Here is a 27,954-nt window from a genome sequence, read left to right on the forward strand (position 1 = left end):
GAAAGAAAGAAAGAAAGAAAGAAAGAAAGAAAGAAAGAAAGAAAGAAAGAAAGAAAGAAAACACCAAAGGAGAAAAGAAAGAAAAGAGGAAAGGAAGGAAAGGAGAAAGGAAGGGAGAAAGAAAGAAAAAAGATTTGTTCCACTATCAATCATGGAGTAATGGGCCAAAGAGCCTCAAAAGACATGAGGGCTAAACATCAATGTAGCCACTACTTTTGCATACTGCTGATATTTAAGAGAGGCACCTACTGCCAAGAGAATGGCACAGCCATTAATCCACTTCAACGAGCTAACACCCCGCAATCCTGCTAACCACATCCCTCTTCCCCCAAGCCTTATGAAATGTATCACCAAATCTTGTTGATATTACCTCCTACATAGTCTTTAAATTAATCTATTTCTTTCTTTTCCCCCACCTACACCTTAGAATAAGCAGTCATCTCCTCTTTCCAACACAGCCCACAAACACGTCTCTGCTTTACACCCTTCCCTCCCTTTAATATCTCTCCTGCCTGGAGAGCAGAGGTATCTTTTCAACATGCAAAATTATAACCTGATATTCTTGCTTAAAATTTTTTTAATAGGTTCTGTCATTCTTAGAATAAAGACCAACATTCTCAACATAGCCAATGAGAATGGGACCCCCTTCAAATTTCTCCAGTGTCTTCTACTTTATTTTCTGTGGCTCCAGCTGCAGTCCTCTTTGACTTGCCAAAGTCCCCATCCTACCATGTGAGATTTCTTCATGTTGGTAGTTTTGCCTGCTGTGTGTGTGTTTTTTTTTTTTCCAACTCCCACTTGTTTATTAATTGCTAGTCATCTGATCTCAATGCAGACATCACTTCCTCAGGGAAGCCTCTATAGTACTCTCTCTTATCCCTACCCCATTCTAGCTGGGATGTTCTCAGCATTATGTACTCCATAGCATTTCACAGTTTAGAATGGCATACTTATTGCATGATAATTAGGTGATTATTATAAATCTTTGTCACTAGACTGTAAGCTCAATGAAGAGAGAAGCCATGTATGGGTTTTCTCATCATTTTAACCACAATATCTAGCAGAGTTTCAGACACATAGTGAGCAAGCATTATTTCTTGAATGAAGAATGAGTATGCCAATGGAGTCATTAACAACTAGTTAAACCAACAATAATCTGCTTATTTCCATTTACCAGAATCATTTTGATCAGTTTGAATGATGAAATTCCATTATTTCAAATCTCAAAATGAACAAATTGAATGATTTTATCTAAACTCTCTAACATCTTTGGCATTTCATAGATATGGCCAGAATGAAAAGATTATTAGCATCCTCCTTGAGTTATAATAGAAACTCAGAACATTGTTGCTAAATTAGGCTTTAACAATTTTCTCATATAGTTTCTCATTATGTGAGAAAGAGTCTTAGGAGATACTCAAAAGGTCAACCAGCCTGTTGGTAGCAGAGCAGGGATGAAAATCAGCCATTTAAACTTTCAGTTTTATGTGTTGCTTTTTTTTTTTTTCCTATAACTATACCGCAATTTCTGGGTTTTATGGCTTCATTTTCATATTAAAAATTTGGAAGAACTTGTAAGTACCCATAAGAGAAATATTTCCAAATGGTTAATTTTATCATATCATTTAGATTTCTGCTTTAAAGTATTAAAATAAATAGCAACATTTTTAGAAAAGTTAAAAAAATCTAATTTTATAAGAAATGAAGCACTTTCATGCCTTATTTGCAATATACATAGTATTCCTTAAATAGGAATGAGAAGGAGATGGTACATGTTTCCCCGGTTTCTTAATATTCTGAAGCACAGAATTTTTCCAGTTAAATCTGGTTTTCTATAATTCAATTTATAAGAACCCAAAAGGAAGTTAGGTTTTGAGGAAGTGGTTGGGGAAGTGACAGAGCGTATGGAAAAACAGTCAGTTACAACTGGGCATATGACCTTGGACTCTCACATCCCCCTGTAGATTCTATTTTCCTTATCTGTACAACCAGAAGATTAGTCTAAATGATGGGTTTTGTCTGTTAATGGGCTTCCAAGATCCCCCTGAAGAACTTTATCATGTGTATTTCTGAGAAGAAAGTCCATAGCTTCTACGTGATTGGCAGAAGGGCTTGGGACATTAAACAGGTTACTTGCTATATTAATAGCTGAAGTCTGTCCTACCTTTTGAAATGTAGTAAAGCTATAATCATAAATTCAGACAGAAAATATAAATTTGTATAATTATTAGCATAAGAAATAAAATTATTTGAAGAGGACAACCTACACAAAGGAATACTACTATTATTAACCATACACTTCAGTGTTAGCTGAAGAGCCACACTAGAAGCCCAGCCCAGATTTTCTGTACGTAGCATCAATTGCCCAGATAATATAAATGCATGTGATAAATCTCAATATGTCACAGGTTTTTAGTACCACATTTTTATTATCAGTGTTTTAATGATCAATCAAGGAAGGCCTGCTATGTAGAATTACATGGAGTGGAAACAATCCAGAGCAGCTTGCCAGCAAACTTTTTTACATAGCAACTATGGCTCTTCAACTATCCGAAAGTTATACTCAAAATGGTTTTCAAATAGATATTTTGAAAACTACATAAGAAAGTAGTTTTATGTGCTGGTTTGTACAAGAGGGAAAAGTAGAGTAGGAAGACTGGGAACAGCAGAGGTGAGGAGAAGGGTTCCAATCTCAAATAGGTCAGGGCAGGCCTCATGGAGAAGGTAGCATTTAACAAAGGCCTGAGGAGAGGAGAGAGTGAGCCAAATATATAACCTGGGAAGAGCTTTCCGAACAGAGGGAGACACCAGGGCAAGAAAAGTACTTGATTTGTTCAAAGAAGAGCAAGGAGCCCATGGTGCCAAAGGAACAGCAAAAATCTCTGCTGCTGTGGTCACAAAACCTTTGAAATTTCATCTTCCAGTTGATACTTCATTTTCTATCACTTACCTGTTTAAAATGAAAGTCATAATACCTTTCATATAATCATACTAGAGTCTCATAGTTGTCAAAAATATAGTCAAGGTTCTTCTGAGAATTTTAGAATCACCCCAAAACCACAATCTCTGGCCGGTGTGCAATTTCACTCTCAGTCTCTACAAACATATATTTGCAAATAAGCCGCTATGTGACAAGCAAATATGCCATCTAATAAGAGATGATGTCATTATAAAGAAATCAAGTGAAAGATCTTTAGTTTGACAATTCGTCAGTTGGGCACAAAGCATTCATTATATCCCAACAAAGAGAGATTGCAAGATTCATAGCTAACATGAAAGCACCCTTTCTTTCTGAAATGCCACTGTTCTTTTGGCGTTTCTTATATTGTTCATTTCATTAACTTTATTCCAGAAAATGAAACAATCATAATTACTGTACAATTTTCATAGCATTTATCTGGGTTAATACCTCCAAAAAGAATACGTACATAAAAGTAGTCCCTTTTTTGAGAAGAGGGTCAGTCAGCCCTTTCCCAAGTGAGCATCTTATTCCTGCCTAGTGTCTTCCACAAAAATGCCCTGTGATCCCTAGAACTTTACCAATGTAACATAAATTGTGTGCAACCATACCTTGCCCAGCTGATCCTTTTTGCCAAAGCCAGTGGCAGCTGCAATGCTCCCTGCTCCCTCCACAGTCTTCTGTGCTACTGCTGTCACCCCCGTCACCACCGCCTCACCCACATTTGTCACTTGCTCTTTGGTCTTCTCAGCCACTGGGATAAATCCAGAACAACAACAGATTAAGGGACAATTAAACAACAGGGACTGAAAATAATTTTATTTCCACTAGCTGTCAACTTCTAAAGACCTGTATTTGCACATACTATAAATAACTGAAGTGTCAGAAGAAATAAAAGCCTGAGATATTTGAGTGTGGTTTAGACAACATTAAATCTTTGCTAAGATATGTTGCTGTAATCATGCAGATATTAAAACATGTTTCAAGTGTAATGATCACAAATAAAACCTTTGAGCAATGGAAGTTTGGCTAACATTTTATTAAGGAAAATCTGGAAAAGGCAACGATTATAGATGCAGCTATTGTGGTATCATGTGGTATCAGTATATATTTCTTTATTTCATTTTCAATATCATTCTTTAATTTCACTTGGCCTGTTCATTTTCACCATGCCTTCTGAGCCAGACAACACATAGGTTTTCCTGTTACCATCAGAAATGAAAAATACAGATGGCATGATACTATACAAAAAAACCCTGAAGACTCCACCAAAAAATTACTAGAACTGATAAACAAATTCAAATAAGTTACAGGATACAAAATCAATCTACAGAAACCTGTTGCATTTTTTACACCAATAATGAAGCAGCAGAGAGAGAAGTGAAGAAAACAATCTCATTTACAATTGCACCAAAAATAATGAGATCTGTAGGAATGAATTTAACCAAAGAGGTTGAAGATCTGTTCTCTGAAAACCATAAAACACTGATGAAAGAAACTGAAGACAACATGAAGAAATGGAAAGATATTCCATACTTACGTCCTGAAAAAAAAAATATTGTTAAAATGTCTATTCTACCCAAAACAATCTCCACATTTGATGCAATCCCTATCAAAATATCAACATCAGTTTTCACAGAACTATAGCAAGCAATTAATTCTAAAATTTGAAAGAGACTTCAAATAGCCAGAGCAACCTTGAAAAAGAAAAAGCAAAGCTGGAGGCATCACAATCCCGGACTTCAAGTTCTATTACAAAGCTGTAGTGATCAAAACGGTATGGTACAACACAAACAGACACATACATCAGAAGAACAGAATAGAAAGCCCAGAAACTAACCCACAACTACATGGTCAGTTAATCTTTGACAAAGCAAGGAAAGAATGTCCAATGGAAAAAGGACAGTCTCTTCAACAAATGGTGTTGGGAAAACTGGACAGCAGCATGTAAAAGAATGATACTAAACAACTTTCTTACACCATACACAAAAACAAAGTCAAAATGGATTAAAAACCTAAATGGGAGACCTGAAACAATAAAAATCCTAGAAGAGAACCAGGCACTAATTTCTTTGACATTGGCCATAGCAACTTCATTCTAGATTTGTCTCCCGAGGCAAGAGAAATAAAAGCAAAACTAAACGAGTAAAACTAGATCAAATTAAAAAGCTTCTGTACAGCAAAGGAAACAATCAACAAAACTAAAACCTATGGAATGAAAGAATATATTTGCAAATGACCTATACGATGAAGGGTATGTAACAAAAAATATATAGAACTTATAGACCTTAACACCCCAAAACCAAATAATACAACTGAAAGATGGGCAGAAGACATGAACAGCCATTTCACCAAAGAAGACATCCAAAATGCAACAGATATGTGAAAAGATGTTCATCATCACTTACCATTAGGAAAATGCAAATCAAAGCTACAATGAGATATCACCTCACACCTGTCAAATTGGCTAAAATCAACAACATAAAAACAAGTGTTGGTGAGGATATGGAGTAAAAGGAACTACAAACTGGTGCAGACACTGTGGAAAACAGTATGAAGTTCCCTCAGAAAGTTAAAAATAGAACTACCCTATGATCCAGCAATCACACTACTGAGTATTTACCTAAAAATACAAAAACACTAATTCAGAGGGATACAGGCACCTGATGCTTACAGTAGCACTATTTACAATAGCCAAAAAATGGAAACAGACCAAATGTCCACTAATTGATGAATGGATGAAGAAGATATAATTAATATAGGTACATATATAATGTAATATTATTCAACCATAAAAAAGAATGGAATCTTGTCATTTACAATAACATAGAAGGAGCTAGAGAGTATAATGCTAAGTGAAATAAGTCAGAGAAAGACAAATATATGGTATCACTCATATGTGGAATTTATGGGGTTTTTTTCATATGTAGAATTTAAGAAACAAATGAGCAAAGGGAAAGAAAGGAGAGAGAGGGACAAATGAAGAAACAGACTCTTAATTATAGAGAATAAACTAATGGTAATTGGAGGCAATCGGGGACGGGGAGGCGGGTTCGATAGGTGATGGGGATTAAGTGCACTGTGGTAAGCACCAGGTGCTGCATGGAATTATTGAGTCACTATATTGTACACCTGACACTAATATAACATTGTATGTTCACTGACTGGAATTAAAATAAAAAATGTAAAAAGCCGGGGCACCTGGGTGGCTCAGTGGGTTAAAGCCTCTGCTTTCGGCTCAGGTCATGGTCCCAGGGTCCTGGGATTGAGACCTGCGTTGGGCTCTCTGCTCAGCAGGGGGCCTGCTTCCTCCTCCCTCTCTGCCTACTTGTGATCTGTCAAATAAATAAAATCTTTAAAAAAAAAAATGTAAAAAGCCAAAAAAATGAACAATAGATTAAGGGATGGTTATGAAGATTTTGATCCTTTTATCAAATGTCAAGTGGCTGAAAAACAGTTTTTAATAAAAAGGTTGACTTTCAACAATTTTAATGGTAACAAAAGAGCTAGGCATTAAGTATGAAAATGAAGTTTGCTGAGCAAACTTATAATTTCTTTTCACAAAACAAACTACAGTACGGTGATTCAGTAGATTTTTTTAATAAGTTAAAAATTTAGAGAAGTCAGTGTAAATAGTTTGGGATTAGATTTAGTAGCAGATTTACTCTCGTATCAAAAATTCTCCAAGGGGCACCTGGGTGGCTCAGTCATTAAGTGTTTGCCTTATGGCTGAGGTCATGATCCCAGGGTCAGGGGTTCAAGCCCTGCATCGGGCTCTCTGCTCAGTGGGGATCCTGCTTCTCCCTCTCCCACTACTGCTCTGCCTGCTTGTGCTCTCTTGCTTTCTCTGTCAAATAAATAAATAAAATCTTTAAAAAAAAAAAATTCTCCAAGACTACATCTGATATAATTGCTGGATTAATCTTTTTTTCTGTTACCTCCATGCAATTGCCAAATAAAGGAACCTCCAATTTAAAAAATTTGCTTCAACTAAATGAAGAATTCTATGAAAAAACCAAAGACGAGAGCTTCTGCGCTTTTAATAATCTCAAGGTCAACAGAGAAATAAAACTAAACTGCTCTTCACCTAAAATTAATATTCATAAAGCCTACATCTCATGCCCATCTATGTAATCCTAGCCTTTTTCCCTTTTTGCCTCACAAACTCCTTTTTTTTTTCTTTTTTCCCCAGATTTCAGGAATTTAGGGTTTTGAGTGATATTTTTCCTCAGGCCCTGTCCTAAGCAAATAGAAACATTTTTTTTTTCTTAATTTGGTTATACTTTTGCTTGTGTACATCATCTCCAGATAGTCTCAAGCCCAGGGAATTGGATGGGCTGCACTGTCAGCTGTTACATTGGCAAATGTTCTTAACTAGTCACATGATTATCGTACAGCCTGCACGTCACCCACTGCAGAAGGCCAGGGATTGATTAATGGGGACAAAGCAGCTGGATAGCAGGTCACAGAAGTAAGATGGTCTATAAGGACAGATGCTACTCTTCAGTTCTGGGCAATGTGGGGAAGGTGAAAGTGACCCCAGAGTCTGAAATCAGGAAGAGTCCCCAGAAGGTGTTGCTTGATATTTGCCTTTCACCACTTGGGGGATCCAGTGGATGCCTCCTAACAAGTAATGGCTATTCCCAATGCAAAGTTCAATTTAAATGCCAGTGAAAAGCTATCCTGGAGATTTCGTGTTTTTAAACATTTCCAGAATGTTGATCCTTTAAAAATAGTGAATTGTGGGCTTTAACTTGTCATCTTTTTTTCCTTTTCCAAGAACATGAATAAAAAATTTTGCTTGAAAAATGAACTTTCTTATAATATCTCAAACAAGAATAAATTTTTATCTTAAAAAAGAGAAAAAATTTTGATCTTTTCATAGATTCATGATTTTTGTACCAGCCACAAAATGTTATATTTATAATATCTAGACCATTCTTTGTATACATATACACATTAATTTATTTTTAATGCAGTGAACATCACTGCAGTAAAATGCACTTTATACTTTATCATAATTTCATCAGGTTTTATCATTGTAAGAGTAAGTAAATTAGTTACATTACAAAACAACAGAGTGTACATGTAGCAATGATAAACACATTTTAAAAGATTCCTATAGAACTTGTTTACCTAGTGAATTATCCAGTAACCTTGAGCCCCTATGTCCCCCCATTAAGGCCTTTTACACCACTTCTCTGTTCAATGACATGCCTAACAAAAGGGTGACAAGGCAAAAGCAAATAAGACACAAATTGTCTTATTTGAAGTCAACATTTTTCATCTAATAAATGATATTCGTTTTTAAGGGAAATGACCTCATAACCAGGATCAAAAGGGATACTTTCCTCCCAGCTAATCACAGTATAATATTTTACATTCTCCCCCAAATGTGTCAGTCTTTCTCAATTTTGTTCATACAGTTCTGTCTGGCCAGAAGCTTTGATCCTTCTCAGATATCTCCCTATCTGTTTACTCAGCAAATTCAAGTTGCTATTAAAACCCACCTCAAATGTCAAATTCCAAATTAAACACCTTTCCTCCCAACAACTGTTCCTCCTCATGTGATCTCATGAAATTGTAGATATATCTCTGCTATGGAACTTTTTAAAAAATTATTTTATTTTATTTTTTATTAACATAGTATCTTATTTGCCCCAGGGACACAGGTCTTCTGCTATGGAACTTTTTACATTGTGTCAGAATTATTCATTTCCCAGTGTGACTCTCCACCCCCACCAACCTATTTGGAGTTCATTAAGATCAGAGATCCTGCTGTTTTTCTTTGTATCATTTCACAGTAGATATGGAATAAAAGATTTTGAATGCATTAAAAGGAATTTTGTATATTCCGTAAGTTATTTATTAATTTTGATAATTAGATTTACTTTGGCTTTAAGTCAAATATAAAATTTCAGAAAGAAAATGTGGCACCAACTTTTCAAACAGATTCAGTAACTGTAACCTTCGATATTAAACACAATCATAAAATTAAGATCTAGCTTTGCACTGTACAAATTAGGTATCTGAGGAAAATGAATTTGTATTTTGAAACATTTTGATAAATTATAACATGTTGAAATTAGTTGTGTTCATTATCATGTGACAAATTTCTGTTTATAAATCAAAACTCAGAATAGAGTAATAGAAATTTCTTTATACCATACTTTCATGAGGAAAAAAAAATTAAGAAAGGTTTTATCAATATCTATTTTTTTAAAGTGGTTTCAAAGACATGTCATTCAGTATATCCAGATTAAATGCACTCACATGTTTTCCTGTAACATAATGCATTAAGATGACAACTGCAACAAAAATGAACTGAGATCAAATAGCTAGGGTGTAAGGTAGAGATTTTTAGATTTTATCAGGAGATTATCTACAGGGAGAAATTCTTTTTCTTGGAATTTTTTAGGTAGAAAACTCCTGGTCTAACTACGTTTACTGAAGTCTATATTTATGAAAAATAAACAATGGGATGAACCTTGAGGAAATTTTTCTTTTGACATTAGACGATAATATTTTATACTGTATGATAGTTTCTCACTTCCCTGCTTTAAGAATAATTATAATAATAACATTTAATTAGCACTTACATTATGTAGCCGTAATGAATACTTTGGACCAAGTATAACAACCAATTCTTTTCCTTAACCATGGAGGCAAGTACCTTAAACTTATTTATCCTTATACTTGAAATTGGGAATTTTATATTAAATAATTATTAAATAATAATACCGTCCAGAAGGATGATATATATTGCAGATTTATCCCATGGCATTTCTCATAGTCAGACTACTTATGACATTTTTGATACTTTGTTATTGCCAGGGTAGTTGATTGGTACAATGGCTATAAATACCACCTACATCAAATCATCATGCTGCTTAGCAGCGTTTTCCATAGTGTTCTCTGGAACACTGGTTTCACTCAATCCTAATGACTATTGAAATAAGGTCAACAAGTTTGAGAAACCCCGGATTAAACTAAATTATGAACATTTCTTTGCTATGGAATATCTCAGATTCTTCAATATGCTAAAGACGACATGATATGCAAAGTTCCTCAATATTATTAAACCAGGGAAACATAAGGTGATAGGAGACTGTCCTTCAGAAAACAAAATGCTACCTTATTGTACAAACTTCAGTAGTGAACACACACGCACACACACACATACGCGTGTGCGCACACACACACACACACACACACACACACTCATTCACCTTCTGTCATGGCGGAGAGGATGAAACTCTGACTTTGTTAACAGTTATCCTTGCAGCCCATCTCCATAGCCTCCATTCAAAGATGTTATGAGTTGTAGTCTTTAATTTCTACCACAGACTCTAAATCTGGCCACAAGCTCATCCACTTTCTAAACCACATGGATTCTTCAACTACCAAATGGAACACCATTAATCTAGCTAGGCTCTAGAGAGTATAATCTACAACAGTCTGTTACCCAGATCTTATTCAAATCATGCTTAATAACACCATATTTATAGATCATCCCTATAAGTCAACCCAGTTCCTTTACTTGCCTAGTTCTGGGCATTACATATTGATTGGATTGCAACAGAGCAAATACAAACAGCATACTTTAATTTAGCTTCTAGCAGAATCAGTTTCAAAGGGTTCTATTTTCATTTTGCACCTTCACTTATTATCAAAAGTATATATCACATGAAATATTTTTCTCCATTAGTTGTAAAAATGTTGTTCAAGATAGACTCACTATAGAGTGATGATACCTGCATAATACGCACTACTTAATTTCATTATTCTGGGTATTTGTGTACATCAATCCTATTTATTCTTTCACAAATGAGGAAACTAAATCACACAAAGATTATCAATCCTGCAGAAAATCACATAGCTTGTAAGTGATAAGCAGATACTTGAACCAAAGAAGTCTGGCTCCATTGTTTCGGTCTCAACCACAAAACTGTATTAATACTCCCATTTGATTTTTTCCGTTTTCATTTTATAATTCAGTAATAGGAACACAGTATTTTTCTGAGACACTATTACATTTACTGCTATCTGATCATATGAATTATATTTCTGATTATACATCCTGTTTTACCCCATCTGTCAAGCAGCTTGGAATACATACAACATGAAACTGAATCACGGCAAGTCTGTGGGCTCTCGAGATTATTAAATTTTAGTTCTCCTTTCGTTTTTCTATCTGTCCCTATCATATCCTTCCTCCTCATCACCACCACCATAATTTTCAACATTTTTATATTAATGTATTGCATCCTTCTTAAAGACCTATTCAAGTTCTTGTTAAAATTGTGCCAAATAGATATAAATACAATAAAGACTTCACTGATCATTCCAAGGTTGTTTCCTAAAATGTTTTCTGAATCATCAAGGAAATGTTATACTGAGTAGAGCTTAATGTCAGAATGTTTTATTATAATCTACAGAAAGTTTGATATTAATCCTTTAAAAACTGGCAATTTTTATATGAAATTTATGGTAGCAGTTTGCCAAAACATAATGTTTCAGAAATTTAAATGTGATACTGCCATAAATTAAATGTATTTGGTCAATTCAGAGGCATCAGTCTTGATAATGGAATATATTGTTTTATTTATCTATAATAAATATTTACTTATTTAAAAATATTAATAAAGAATTAAAGTTAAACAAAGCTGATGTTACTTTAGAATATTTCTCTGTGAATGCAGTGGCTGTTTACAGTTACATTCTGAATGATTAATGCTTACTAGATATTTTCAATATCATTCTTAGATATGGGCCCCATGGAGCTTACCTGTTGTCACACCATGAACTACTCCTTCCTTGGTTTTGGAGCCTATAAAAAGAAATTTGAAACATAAACATAAGTCTTAAACTGGCCTTTACTGCTGATTAGCTAGTTTTAAATACAACTAATAATAAAAGTCTCAACTTTAGAAGCCCAGATAGAAAAATATCCTTAGGAGATTAAAAAACCTAAACAAGGAATTCCTGTAATCACACAACAAATAGAAGAAAGCAAAACTAGCAGCAGTTTCTTTCCTATTAAAATTTTAATTCAGGGGCACCTGGGTTGCTCAGTTGGTTAGGCATCTGCCTTCGGCTCAGGTCATGATCCCAGGGTCCTGGGATCGAGTCCTACATCGGGCTCCTTGCTCAGTAGGGAGCTTGCAGAAGCCCTCTCCCTCTGCCTGCTGCTCCCCCAGCTTGTGTATACTCTCTCTCTCTCTCTGTCAAATAAATAAATAAAATATTTTACAAAAAAAAAATAAAATTTTAACTCATAATGATGACTTTTTTTTTTAAAGAGAGAATCTTAAGCAGGCTCCATGCCCAGCACAGAGCCTGATGTGGGGCTCAATCTCATGACGCTGAGATCATGAGCTGAGCCAAAATCAAGAGTCAGATGCTTAATCAACTGAGCCATCCAGGCACCTCTATAGAAGTTTTTTAATTAAATTTTTATTTGGAGAAAATAATAGTGGATTGGAGAGTCATTTGAAAACTACCCTGCAAGTCAAATAATCCATTTCTATCAGACATAGAAGAATCTAAGGAAATGAGGGCATAAAAACTGAGAAATTATTTAAAACTATACTTGGAGATTAAACGAGGTACTAATCCTCAGCTTAAAAAATGCGCTATTTTAAAAAGCCTTCCTAGGCATGTTAGAAATAACAGTAAACACTTTAAAACAAAGGAAAAAAGCATAAGGGAATCTCAGGTTCCCCATCACTAAAATGACTATATAAGATAAATTATATAATCTCTAAGAATCGGGTCCTTAAACTGGAAAGTGCAGCAAAATCATTCAGGTAGAGCACTGGTTGAAAATGCGGACTGTTGTGTCAGAGCCTCAAATATTCAGAAAATATCAGGTACAGATATTTGAATTTTCTAATAACCCTCATGATCTAATTCTAATAATTCATGGATCAAATTTGTAAAACACTGGTCTTAGGCAAGCTTCAATTCCCAAATTTATTTAAGATTTAGAGACACATATCCATGATTTCAATAATATGATCAATAAAATGACCTAAATGAATATACAAGACCACATTGAATATGTTCACTAAATATTTTTATGAAAATGTATAAATAAGTCATTAAGTGAAATTTGGATGCATCGTATTTAAATTTACATTTTACTAAACAGTCAAGGAAAAGTATCTATGTTTACTAAAACAATGTAAATACAGTTAAGAAATTTTCATTTGAATATATTTAAAGACCTCTGATAAAAATAAAACATATAATAAACTATAGCACTGTAGTTAAGAATATGGATTTTGCCCAGAAATAAATCCATACTCACATGGTCAATTAACCTACAATGAAGGAGGCATGAATATACAATGGGGAAGAGAATCTCTTCAATAAGTGGTGATGAGAAAACTGCACAGATACATGCAAAAGAGTGAAACTGAAACACTTTATTATACTACACACAAAAACTAACTCAGACTGGTAAAGACTTAAGTGTCAGACCTGAAGTCATAAAACTCCTGAAAAAAAACACAGGCAATAATATCTTGGACGATGACCTTAGCAACATGTTTATGCACATGTCTCCTGAGGTAAGGGAAGTTAAAGTAAAAATAAACTATTGGGACTACACCAAAATAAAAAGCTTTTTCACAGCAAAGGAAGCCATCAACAAAATTAAAGACAACTTAGTGAATGGGAGAAGATATTTGCAAATAAGATATTTGATAGGGGCTAATATCCAAAACATATAAAGAACTTATACAACTCAACACCAAAACCAAAAAATAATCCAATTTAAAAACAGGCAGAGAAGCTAAATAGTCATTCTTCCAAAGAAGATATACAGATAGTCAACAGACACATGAGAAGATACTCAATATTACTAACCATCACATAAGTGCAAATAAAAACCACCATGAAATATAACCTCACATCAGTCAAATACTCAGTCAAATGAGTATTTGATACTCATACTTTTGTGAGTATCAAAAAGGAATAAGTGTTGGCGAGAATGTGGAGAAAAGGGAACCCTTATGTACTATTGGTGGGAATGTAAAATGATGTAACTCCTTTGGAAAATAGTATGGAGGTCCTTCAGAAAATTAAAAATAGAAATGCCATATGATCCAGTAATTCTACTATTGAGTATTTATCTGAAGAAAATGAAAACACCTAATTCAAAAAGACACACACATCCCTAATTTATTGTAGCATTATTTACAATAGCCAAGGTTTGAAAGCAACATAAATGTCCAATGACAGATGACCTGATGAAGAAGATATGGGGAGTGTTTGTGTTACACAAACACACAATGGAATATTAGTCAGCCATTAAAAAGAATGAGATCTTGCCATTTATAGCAACATGGATAGACAATAGAGAGTATTATATTAACTGAAATAAGTCAGATGGAAAAAGAGAAGTATCATATTATTTCACTTATATGTGGAATCTGAAAAACAAGACAAAGTAAACAAAACAACAACAACAACAAACCCAGAAATATAAAAGCAGAGAACTGATGGGGCACTTGGGTGGCTCAGTGGGTTAAGGCCTCTGCCTTTGGCTCAGGTCATGATCTCAAGGTCCTGGGATCAAGCTGAGCAGGGAGCCTGCTTCCCCCTCTCCCTCTGTTGTTCCTCCTGTATGTGTTCTCTCTCCTTCTCTCACTCACTCTGTCAAATAAATAAATTCTTAAAAAAAAAAAGAGAACTGATGGTTGCCGGGGGAAGGTGGGTGAGGGATGGGTAAAATAGGTGAAGGTGATTAAGAAATACAACCTTCCAATTATAAGATAAACAAGTCACAGAGATGAAAAATACAGCATAGAGATAATACTCAATAATATTGTAATAACATTATTTTTCTAAGATTTTATTTGAGATGGAGAGTGCACACAGGTGGGGAAAGGACAGAGGGAGAGGGAGAAGTAGGCTCCCCACGGTACCCTGGGATCATGACCTGAGCTGAAGGCAGACCCTTAACCAACTGAGCCAATCAGGCACCCCTATAAGGTAACAGATGGTTACTTCACTTACTGTTGTGAGCACGAAGTAATGTATAGAATTGTCAAATCACTATTACAATTGAGGCTAATATAATATTGTATGTTAAATTTATTTCAACAATAGAAATTAAAAAAAAAATTTTAAATGTAGTTTCTGGATTTAGATTTCCTCGATTTTAATCTTTACTTTACCACATAATAATTAAATAAACATCGTTCAGTCAACATGAAAAATCAAAGGATATTATATGTTTATGAAAAATAAAAACTAAAAAATAAAAAAGTGTGTGCACAAAAAAAAGAAAAATCAAAGGAAATAATACACATAAAGATTTTAAAACAGTATTTAGTATATACCGTAAAGCAAGAAATAATTACACTTTACATGTAATATTTGTAAAGGGATTTCCAGTTTAAAATAGAATCATTAATCATAAGTTTATATAAATGAAATTGTGCAGTTACTAAATATATAAAAGGATACAGGATAGCAGTTTACATATGTAATAAGATGTATCAATGTGTTCATGTGTATTTATGCATACTTTGCAGTCAAGGGTCACTTTGGGATTGTACTATGGGATTGTAAAGTGACCATACAAAAGCTGAGTTGTCTGTAGAAAGTGGCCTTAAATATCAATGAAGAAAATGAGAATTAATTAGTTGTAAAAGTTACAATTGTCCCATGACCTTTAAATTTTTTGTCAAAACAGTAAAAATTCTCTTACTCATTTATAAATTTATAGGGAAATGAAAAATTAGCAATATTAATATTTCCTTTGCATATAATAATTTAAGATCTTGAGACTTAAAGTGTTTTATTTCTTAGTAAAAAACTTATCAAGATTAGTTTAAACAGTGCTGTCTTCTTCTCATTATATAATTCATATTTGGCATGAGCATCTTTTCTAAGTCTTAGAGAATTGTCATACTCTTGTAAGTTTGGATCAGTTTCCAAAACGTTATCCTTTGCATTTTTATCATGCTAGATCTCTAATAGTTCCTTAATGTGAGTTACTTCTGCAGCAGCACTTCCTCTGAAACATCTTCAACTTATTCATCACAACTGTTTTTCATTTGCTTACTTCAGCTTGAGTAAGTTCCTCTGGCTACATTATCCAGAGTCTCCTGAACAGTAGCAGTGTTACCATTCCCAAAGTCAGCTATTTATTGTATAAATAAAACATCCTTTCATTCAAATTTTACTTCCAGCATTTTCATGTCATTTCTTTGCTGCACTTTCATCTTTTTTTGGCCAATTTCCTTTTTAAATTATGCATTTTTCTAAAATATCATATGGGTGGGGTGCCTGGGTGGCTCAATGGGTTAAAGCCTCTGCCTTTGGCTCAGGTCATGATCCCAGGGTCCTAGGATCGAGCCCAGCATCTTGGGCTCTCTGCTCAGCAGGGAGCCTGCTTCCCTTCCTCTCTCTCTGCCTGCCTTTCTGCCTATTTGTGATCTCTGTCTGTCAAATAAATAAATAAAATCTTTAAAAAAATATATCATATGGGTTTATTTTGGGGAGACAAGAGAGCATCATAACCATGGGATTTGTCGTGTGTGTAAGCTAAACAGCAGATGTGCAATGATCAATCACTGACAAACTTGGAAAAAATGATATAATTTGATCCTGGATTATAATGAGTTTCTGTTATTTATGTAGCAATGTGTGGGCTGAAGAGCTAGGAGCAAAGGTTGTACTTTATGTAATCATAGTTTATGTACTATAGTAACAAATTTGAACTGTGTTGTGAGGGACTGGTATCATTCAACTAACTGTCTTAACTGAAGTTCTTCTATCCTGGAAATATGCAAGGTGAGAATATATAAGGGAATGCTACTTATTAGTACCCCTCTACCACTCCATGTACTCCATATTTTTTAAATGACTATTTGAAAGACATGTTTATCAGTTGGTCAATGGTCTTTCCTCTCTGTCTGAGCAATACCTGAGAATTGGACATTGGTCTAAATCATGGAATGTATCCTGATTCAAGGATAAATGAGGGTTTTAATGAAGTTGCTTCATATCAAACCAATCACCTGTTATTTTCTGTCAGTTGTTCATTAGTATCTAGTAATCCACACTTAACTGATGAGTAAACTGTAACTGAAAACATAGCGACAAAGCAGGTACCAAGTAGCTATGTGATTAGTAAACTGAAGATACACCAAAGCTAAAAGCTTCCATCAGCTGAGGTGGCCACAACTATTCCATCTTATCTCTCATGACTTCACAAGGCACAGTGGAGAAGGTCTAAAGAATGCCTAGGAATTGCAAGAACTCATAGTCAGACTATACTATAGTCATAGTCATCTGTGCTACTGTTGTGCCTGTTATGTTGCCTTTTATCAACTTGATGGCCAGGTGAACTGTATTGCAATTTGAGAGCTTGATATTAATCTATACTCTTAACCATTGCTGCTTACTGAGCAAAGTAGGACTGAGAGAGTTTTGAAGATAATTTTCTCACCTTTACTGTTATAATACTTGGCATTACACAAAGAAAACTAAATTTTTTACTCTTCAGTTGGACTCTAGATTTATAATTCCTAAGCCATTTGATTGAGATAATTGTTGTTTATTAAATTGAAGTATGTTGGTTGAAAACTTATATACAAACAAATCATAAACAAAAAATTCATAAAACAGCACCAATTCTTATGGTAGTTCTTCAATTAGTTAAAAGATAGCTGCCCCAAATATAATATTATAAAGGAATGAGATTACTTTTTCATCAGGCTTAAGAAAACAGTCTACTAAACATCTTCAGTCTTGCCAAAATTAGGAAACTTTATTCTATAGTTACTTCCAATCTTTCACTCTAGTTATTTGTGAGTTTTATAATGACAAAAGAAAAGATAAAAAGAAAATATGTTGACAAGGTAATTATTCTGTTGGACAGTTTATTTGATAAGAACAACCATGGCTCCTATATATAAAAGAATGCTTTACAAAAATCCTCAACAAAATATTAACAAATCAAATTCAACAATGTATAAAAAGAATTATATTTCACAACCAAGTGGAATTCATTCCAGGTGTGCAAGACTGGTTCATTATTTAAAAATTAGTTAAAGCCACCCATCACATTGACAGGATGAAAAAGACAAATGACATGATCACATCAATAGATGCAAAAGAAGCATTTAACAAAATGCAACCCCTATTTGTGATAAAAAATTTCTGGTAAACTAGGAATAGAAGGGACTTCCTCAACTTGATAAAGAATATTTACAAAAAACCTACAGATAACATCATATTTCATAGCAAGTAACTAGACCTTTCCCACTAAGACCAGGAACAAGGCAAGCATCATACTGGAAATCCTAGTCAATGCAGTAAGATAATAAAAGGAAATAAGGGGTATACAGATTAGGAGAGAAAAAATAAAATGGTCTTCATTCACAGATGACTTGATTCTCTATGTTGAAAATTATAAAGAATCAACAATGACCAAAAGAAAAAACAAAAAACACCTAATTTTTGTAAGACTCTTGGACACAATGTTAATAAACATAGGTTAATCACTTCCCTTTATACCAGCAATAAACAAATGGAATTTAAAATTTAAAACACAATACAATTTATATTAGCATCAAAAAAATGAAATACTTAAGTGCACATTTAACCAACTATATATACAAGATCTTTATAAGAAAAATACAAAGCTCCCATGAACAAAAGCAGAGAACTAACTAGAAGGAGGCATATTCTGTGTTCATGGATGGGAAGACTCAATACTGTCAAAATGTCAGTTCTTCTTAACTTGATATATAGTTCAATGCAATCTTAATAAAAATCTCAGTAAGATATTTTGTAGATATCAACAGATTCTAAAGTCTATGAGAGGAAAAAGGTCCTGAGTAACTAAGATAATATTGAAGTACGAAATCACGGGTGTGACACTGCTTGCTTCTCAGTCTTACTACCAAGCTATAGTAATCAAGACAGTGTGATAATTGGAAGAGAATAGACTAACAAATCAAAGGAACAGAATAGAGAGCCTAGAAATAGAACCATGTAAATACAGCCAACTCTTTTTTGCAATGGAGCAAAAGCAATACCATGAGGCAAAGACAGTCTTTCTAACAAATGGTGGTGGAACAAATGGACGTCCACATGCAAGAAGAAACAAGGAGAAGGAGACAAAGAATAGACAATAACCCTTCACAAAAAATTCACACAATAGGGATCACAGACCTAAATGTAAAATACAAAGCTTAAAACTCCTAGAATAACAGGAAGAAACCTACATGAACTTGGGTATGGCAATGACTTGTAGATATAACACAAAAAACACAATTCATGGAATAAAAATCAATAAGCTAGACTTTATTAAAATTAAAAATTTCTGCTCTATGAAAGGAAGTGTTCAGAGTGAGAAAAGTTACAGACTGAGAGAAAATATGTGCAGAAGATATGTCTGAAAAGGAGCTACACAGAGAACTCTTAGTTCCAAAATACACAGAGAACTCTTAAATTTAACCAGATTAAGACAGGCTAAATACCTTAACAGATATCTCACCAAAGAAGATATATAGATGACAAATAGCTTTAAGAAAAGATGCTCCACATCATTTGTCATCTGGGAAATGTAACTTAAAACTATCATATACCACAACACACCTGTTAGAATGATCAAAATCTAGAATATTGAAACACCAAATGCTAACAAGGATGTGAAGTAACAAGAACAGTTATTCATTATTGGTGGGATGCAAAATGGTCCAGCCACTTAGGAAGACAGTTTGTCAGTTCCTTATAAAAGTAAACATATCCTTACCATATGATCCAACAATAGTGATCCTTGGTATTTACCGAAAGGAACCGAAAGCTTATGTCCAATCAACAGCCTGTACATGGATGTTTACAGCAGTGTTATTCACACTTGCCAAAACTTGGAAGAAACCAAGATGTCCATCAGTAGGTGAATGGATAACTGTGGTATATTCAGACAATGAAATTAGTATTTAGTACTAAAAAGAAATGAGCTACCAAGTCATTAAAAGACATGGAAGAACCTTAAATTGTATATTACTAAGTGAAAGAACCCAATCTTAAAATTCTACATACTGTATGATTCCAGGTATATGACATTCTGGAAATGGCAAAATTATGGAGATAGTAAAAAAAGATCAGTGGTTGCTGTGGGTTGGTGGAGGGAAATGAATAGTGATGCACAAACAATTTTAGGATACCAAAAATATCTATATGATACTATCATATACACTTCATTATACCTTTGTCCAGATGCAGAGAATATAAATAACATACAAAACACAAAGAGAGAACCTTAAATTAAGCTATGGGTTTTGGGTGATTATGATATGTGGCAATGTTGGTTCATTAGGTTTAATAAATGTACCAGTCTGGTGGACGATGTACATCAATGGGGGAGGCCATGCATGTGTGAAGGCATGGGGTACATGAGAAACCTCTTGTTAACTGCCTCTCGATTTTGCTATGAACCTAAATTGCTACCAAAAAAATAAAGTCTCTAATTTTTTTTTAAACTGTGCTTTATTACTCATGTGTTTTGTTTTATTATGACATTCTCACAAAAACTCTGCAAGGTAGTTGCATTTATCTAAATAATATTTTTACAAATGAAGGAAGTAAAGCTCATAGATGTTAAGTAAATTTTATAGTATGCTAAAAGTAATAAATGATACAGCCTGGATTAGATTTTAGGTTTTGGTAACATGAAGTCTATGTTCTCTCTACTTTTCCAGGAGTCAGCAAACTGCAGTCTACGGGCCAAATAAACTTAACACCTGTTTCGGTAAGTAAGGTTTTATTGGATCACAGCTAATTATTGTCTATGGCTGCTTTCACACCGTAACCACAGAGTTGATTCATTGACACAGAGATCTTGTGGCCTAAAATAGTTACTGTCTAGCACTTTACAGAAAATTTTATCACTCCTGACCTATATACTCTGTTTTATCATAGTCAGTTTTCATCCTAAATCCTGGACTTGAGTTCAAATTTTAACTATCCTTTGGAACACAACCAATAAGTGATTTACAGAATGCACCATGTGTTAGATACTATGATATATGTTGAAGATGATTTTAAAATACATGTGACATGTAAACAAATTACAATTTTATATAATAACAAATAACAGAATTAATCTCAAAAAAATAAAATCATTTGCCCAAATGTATAGTTTGATAATGAAAACAAAAAGGTTTTCCAGATGATAAAACCTGTTTATTACCTAGAAAACAGCAGTGTATTAAATTAATATTCAATAGTTCTGGACTCATTACCAACTAAAGGAGTAAATATTAGCATCCAAAAAAATTTTTAGAGTTACTAAATTATAAAATAATGGAAATCAAAAAATAGTTGCAAGCACACACTTGCACAACTTAGAAAACTGAGGACAACTATAAAGATATTGATTATGTGCGCAACACTGATACGGTATTCCAAATTCCACCTAAAAAGATATCATTCACACTTCACAAAAACACTTGAAATTCACTCATTTTTTCCTCTTGTAATACTCTTTAACTCAATGATTTTTCTGAAAATACATCTTAAGAGAAAGAATAATTTAACTGAAGATTTGTAGCAAACCCACCCAATTCAGAGTCTATGAGCAATGAGAAAAAAATAATATGAGAGGAATTCACAAAAATCATCCCAAGTATAACTCATTTTCAGTGCATCCATGTTGGAAAGACAGCAGAGATGTCTTTCACCCACAGACATAAGCACAGCACCATCTGCCCCCCAATAGGTTCATCCTCCACCTTCCTGCACATGCTGTGTTCCTGCTACCACCAGACAATGTGCGAGAGCTCAGAGCATCAGAAGACAAAGAGGAGAGGCAGAAGAGCAGAAGGTGAGTGTGTGCATGTGTCCCTGTGGATGAGTGTTTGTCTATGTATGTGTCTATTCCTTCCCCAAAGAATTTGAAGTGGTTTGTAAAATAACACCCAACCTACCACAGTTCAAGATAAGAAAAACAGAGTCAGGATCTGCATGAATATTACGAAGTGGCAATTTAGGAACAAGTAGAAAAGATAAGCATCAGTCTCATTATTTAGTATGTCTGTCATTTGATAAATGAATTAGATATATAAATGTCTCTGAGATATTAGCTGCAGCGTTCAGGTACATTTTTGAGCAATTAGCCTTCAGTTTACCAAATGGTCACAAAGATGAATTCTACCAAAGACTTTTCTGTCCTTTCCTTTTTAGGGCCACAATAGGTCTCTTTTTACATATCCCAGGGCCAAGTCTTATTTTAAAATACAAATACCCTAAAATTTGCCAATATTACTCACAATGATTAAAAAAAAAAAGCCCATGAATGAATTTGATTCTTAGAAATATTATTTTTTGAGATTGAGTTTTATAAACTTTATGAATTATAGTTCCTTATGCAGAGAAGCACGCATTTAAAAAGTCTTAAGTATTACTGAAAAATTAAATATTCTGAAAAAACAAAAGATTATCCTTACTTTTTACTACTAGCTCAAATATACACATTTACCTACCTACAGTCCTCTGACTCTGTTTATCCTTTTGACAAGTGGTGATGCAAAAATGAATCAAGCAAGTAATACCAGCATTTAGACCATCAATCATCCTAACCCATCAGTCATAAATATCAAGATGCAATATAGGGCTTACCTACCTACATAGAGAACACCCTCTTTTGTCTTTCCTGCTGCTTCTGCCACACCCTGTTTGGTTTTTTCAGCAGCAGCCACAACTCCCTCCTTGGCCTTTGAAAGTCCTTTCATGAATACATCCATGGCTTGTGAATTCCTTTACACCACACTGGAGAACACAAAATATAATTTCAGTGAGAACTTTTGGGTAGAATAAAATAAAATTAGAACCACCCAAGATAAAAACCACTGAAAGGTCAGTACAAATCCCAAAAGTGTGAGACTCTTATGCTTTTTTATATACTCTTATTTCAACCACTGGACCCCCCCCCACCCCAAAAAAAACTTTTTTTTTTTTTTTTAGCTTCTGCATTAAAAATTAAGCATCCCTCATCCATCTTGGCTAGTAAATTCTAGCTGCCTAAACATGGAATAGGATGAATCATCTGAGTTGTTCTTACTGTATTTTCCAAGTGTAGTTACATGAAAAGACGGACCCCTCCTTCAGCTTCCCAGAGTCGAAATGGTGACAAGGTAAGTTAGAAGTACGTTTAAAAGATCATAGGACAAGAACAGGAGCTGGAGACATGGGTTCAGGGGCTGTCTTAAAATGAATCCCAGAAGACGGCTAACTGGTCGATCACCAAGAGGGTGGGTAAGAGAACTACTCGCCCTGGGTGTGGCTCAACCTCAGGCCCGCAAGGAGCCCACACACACCCGCTCTAATCCACCTGACCCGCCACCCCCGCCCCCAGCTATCTAGTCTGAGCAGGCGCCAGCGCGGAGCCGCGATCAGTCTCCTGACTCGCGCCCGCCACCCGAGGGGGCGTTCTCCGCGCGCGTGCATTCGCTACCCACCCGGCGCCAGCACCTGTTAACCCCTTACCACCTGTTGACTTGCCCTCCCTGCGCTTCCAGTTAAGGATCTGCCGAACACAGCTTGCTTACTCCACCGAGAAAACGGAGAGGGCGGACTGGGGAATTTAAGGTAATAGAGAAATAAAAGTTGGCTGCTCACGCTCCATGAAGCATCCTCGCGTTTCCCAAGGGAAAAGCGTATCCCAGATAACCAGCGTGACCTTTCAGCCTTTGGGGACGAAAGAACGGGATATCGGATGCCCGAGGAAGCCAGGTCAACTTACTTTCCTCAGCGCGCTAAAGAGGTTAGCACCCACCTCTGAGAGCCTCGACACAGAGGGTCCTTACGGCAGCAACAACCTCCCTCCCAGAAGTCCACGACCCCTCTCCTCCCCGGGTTCCCCCAGTATTTACAAAGCTGCCCGTTTAGATCCATGGGTACTTACCTGGGCCCCTCTGATCCTCACAACTACTACAGTCCCTTTCAACAACCCCCTTACAGAAGGTTTATAAAAAACAATTCCCAAATATTATTTAAACGGGAAGAGGGAGAATTAGAAGCGCACAGGAAGGGAGGAGGCGGCCCCGGGAGAGGGATGGTCCCCAGAGGAGGCTGCTGTCAGCACAACCCGGTGATGAGAGGCTGGGGGCGTGGGAGGCAAACCCACGAACCTGTCGTCGAATTGCCACTCCCCGGCCCCCGCACAATTGGATCCGAGAGAAAGAGGCAGAGGGTCGGAAGGGAAGGCAGGGAGAGAGCGCAAAGGATGCTAAGGGCCGGGCTCGGTCCTCGGGGTCGGCTCGAAAGCCAGCACACACCTCGCCCCGCGCTGCGGCACTCGGTCTCTCACCCCCTCGGTCGGGTCCCCTTCTCGATGTCGTGGTCTTCCTCCTCTTCCTCTTTCTCCTCCCCCTTCTCCTCCGCTCACCGCCCCCGCAGCTGATTTGTCAGCGCCTCTCCCCGCCCCTCTGCCGGCGCTCGCTGCTTTCCCAGCCGCGTGCACTTCACTCCGCTACTCGGGTGAGGATGGGGGCGGGGGCGGCGGGGTATGGGGGGAGGCTGTACCTCCAACTCCAGCCGCTCACCTGGGCCCGGGGACGGGGAGGTGGCGTGTCCTGAGCTTCACCTCGAGTTCAGGAGCCAGGGGACTCTAGGGGCGATCTGGAGCTGTTCGGCTTAGGCTGATGTTTCTCCCTCTTTCCCATCCCCCTCCCTCCTCCTTCGCTGTCTCCGCCCTTCCCGCTGGTTCCTCACGGGACCCTCTTGTCGGGGAAACCTTAGTGGAGAGGGGGGGTCTGAGGGATCGACCACCAAGGATAGAGCCGTCATCTTGGGAGGCTACTGAAGGCGGCAGGCAGCTAGGGAAGGGGGCTCAACCCGTGCTACCAAGAGCACGTTCCCCTCGGATCGCTGAAATTCTGATGAACGATGGTCGGACACAGCGTTAAAGATGTTTTTGTTCAAAGACTACTCAGATTTTCGTTTGCTCTTATCCTCTTACCCTCGGATGAGCCCGAAAAGGTCCCGCGGATGGAGGGGAGACTCGTAAGGAAGAGTTACAGGTTGAGGCAGGAGGAGCCTCCTGGAATCTCCTTCCACCCCACCATCACCATTTTCCTGTCCGCCAATCAGCGGCTGCCAGACGCCGATTTTTCCCATCAGTGGAACACGGAATAAATATTCCGCAGCCGTCGATACCAAGCGGTCTTGGGTTTTTCTTTCTCGAGATGGAATTTACTTTTCACACGCGAGTGCCTGATGGAGCAGACGAATCTAGCGTGGCTTATTCTCCTGAACCATCACATTCGATTCTTTCGTCCCTTCTACACACTACTCCCCTTTCTCACTCGATTCACGGTGCCCTCGAAGCTGACACCCCACACACCCCTTCCCCTTCCACACAGACACGCAGACATACGCGCGGGCTGGAAGACAATTTTTGCATTGCTTAACACATTTCACCTCTTTCGGAGCTGGAGGGAAAACAGCTGTTCCTGGATCACACCAGAATGGAGAACCAAGCTCCTCCCTCTAACAGAATGCGTTCGCTGTATGTGCCTGAATTGGGAGGATGATTTTAGCACTGGAAGGGAGAAACAAGTCTTTGCTGTATGTTTTTTGTTTGTTTGTTTGTTTGTTTGTTTGTTTGTTTTGTTTTGCTTTACGTTTCTTTTCTTTTATCATTATTATTATTATTTTGTAGAAAAAAAAAATGCTTTCTGTAGCCCCGCACTCTTTTGGGTTCTGAAATTTGAGTAAAATTCAATTTTTAAAATATTTTATTTATTTATTTATTTGACAGAGAGAGAGAGAGTATAAGCAAGGGGAGAGGGAGAAACAGGCTCCCCACCCAGCAGAGAGCATTACCCGAGGCTGGAACCCAGGACACTGGGATCCTGACCTAACCGGAAGGCAGACACTCAACTAACTGAGCCATCCAGGCATCCCAGTAAAATGCAATTTAAATCTACAAAACAGTTCTTTGAAACCAAAATCAAAACTTAACAACAATAACAACAAAACAGGAACCAGGGACCATATAGATATAGATAAATATATTGCTTAAACACATCCTTGCACTATTAGTCTGCCCTTTTAAAAAGCAGCCTTTCCGATTGCTCATATTTTGTTTCCTTAAGATCAGAAAAAGCAGGTTAAACTTTGGAGCTGGTTTGCTGTCTGGTTTTGAGACTTTGAACAAGTTACATCCTTTGTTCAGTTTTGTTTTGTTTTGTAAATGAGGAGATGAATGCAGAAAAGCCCTCTCTTTTCAACTTTTTACTCTGAAAAATGTTTAAACATAAACAAAGGTTGAGAGAATTTAGAATTCCATGTGAATATCACCCAGCTGTCACCATTTTTTAATGTATGGCTAATCACTTTTGATCTATATGTTCACCCACTCTACATTTTTTTATCACCACCCTTTATGTTTTACTAAATCCCAAGAATTACATATATCCTTTCACCTTTAAATATTTCAGCCTGTATGCATAAAATATAAGAACTGTTTTAAAATATCCACAGTAACACTTAGATGGTCTTTTTAAAAATTGATGTATAATATACCTATGGTGAAATCTTCAGATCTTAAGTATTCCTTTAAATTAGTTTTGAGAAATGCATGCATTAGTGTAACCCACACCATCTTGATATGGTTATAATTTTAATTTGTGTTGTTATTTTATTGGGGATTTTTGCATTTGTATTTTCAGTAAGGATCTGTAGTTGTGTATCTGTGGTTCTGTGTGTATGTGTGGGGGGCATGTGGGTATATAAGTGTGTGTTCTTTCTGTTAACCCACACCATTTTGAAAACAGAACATTTTCATCACCCCCAAAAATTCCCTTTTGCCCTTCATAGTTGTACATATTTTAGAATTGCACAAAAATTGAATCATACAATATGAAATGTTTTCCCTTTCCCTCAACATATTTGTGAAGTTCATTTATGTTGTGACATGTATCGTAGTTTGTTTCCTTTTATTGCTTTTGGGTTTTTTTTTTCCCTTTTATTACTGCAATAAAATATCTTTTCCACTGTGACCTATCACTGCAAGTTACCTTGATAGACAATAATAACAATTATTTAATGTATCATATGACATATTTATATTTAAAAGGGATCCCCTTGAAACCTAGTGCTTTACATCAAAGGGGCATATTCTTAGGTCCCATGACAGACCAATGAGAAAATTATTTTGGAATGGCTATTACATTTTTGTGCTTCTTATAGCATAGCATGATACCATAACACCTTTATATAGTACTTTATGATTCACAGAAAACTAATGTATTGTATCATTTAATCACAACAAGTAGGTAGATTAAGTTTTATTATGTACCTTTTATAGTCAGGGAATCTGAAGCTCAAAGAATTTTAGTTAAAGGCTGAAATTGCCTAGCTCTTAAGTGGCTGAGCTAAGATAATCTAGCAGGAACCATTCCAAAAGGCACAACTCTCTCCTGAGTTATCAGTTTCTCTCTAAAACCTTACAGACTGGGTGGGAGGAAAAAGATGGGACCCAGTTCTGTTAGGAACAGCCTTAGGGTTTAGATTTGACTGTAGAAATCAAGAACTTGAGCTATTATAAAACAGAACATTCATATTTGAAATTTTGCCAAAATAAAAGGAGGGAGAAAAAAAAAAGAAAGAAATTGTAAGCCAATTTTTGGTCAATTAGAATTATAGTTATAATTCTGTATTCTACTCCTCTTTCCTCCCCCAAAGCATCTTGAATACAGTAAACATTCAATAAACTTTTAATTACTGGTGATATCAAGAGTGACATTGGTTATATTCTTATAGTTCTTTAACTCTGCATTCTTAAGGAAATGGAATTACTCTAAGAACAAAAATAAAGAAGTTAATAAAGACATTTTTTTAATATTTTCATCACTGATTGACATCATAGCCTTAAGTAAACTTTTAACTGTGTAAATATAACTTTAAATTCTAAACTTGAAAAAAAATTAACTCACAAATGTCCTGTACTTCATAAAGAATAT

General features: G+C 36.0%; 1 protein-coding gene across 4 annotated transcripts in view; it reads right to left on the reverse strand.

Annotated features, from left to right (window-relative positions):
• The window catches only part of SNCA (synuclein alpha), a 161,506-nt gene extending 135,978 nt beyond the window's left edge, over window positions 1–25,528 (reverse strand). Inside the window, exons 1-4 of one of the 4 annotated variants that reach the window (XM_059376008.1) lie at window positions 24,297–25,512; window positions 22,611–22,756; window positions 11,748–11,789; window positions 3,571–3,713 (exon numbers count right to left, since the gene is read on the reverse strand). In XM_059376008.1, coding sequence (XP_059231991.1) covers window positions 3,571–3,713; window positions 11,748–11,789; window positions 22,611–22,731 — 306 coding nt within the window. In that variant the 5' untranslated portion in view covers window positions 22,732–22,756; window positions 24,297–25,512. The other 3 variants (XM_059376003.1, XM_059376016.1, XM_059376026.1) reach the window with 3 other exon arrangements.
• Window positions 25,529–27,954: the final 2,426 nt, after the last annotated feature.

The sequence above is a fragment of the Mustela nigripes genome, chromosome 1 (assembly GCF_022355385.1).
Source record: "Mustela nigripes isolate SB6536 chromosome 1, MUSNIG.SB6536, whole genome shotgun sequence".
NCBI lineage: Eukaryota > Metazoa > Chordata > Mammalia > Carnivora > Mustelidae > Mustela > Mustela nigripes.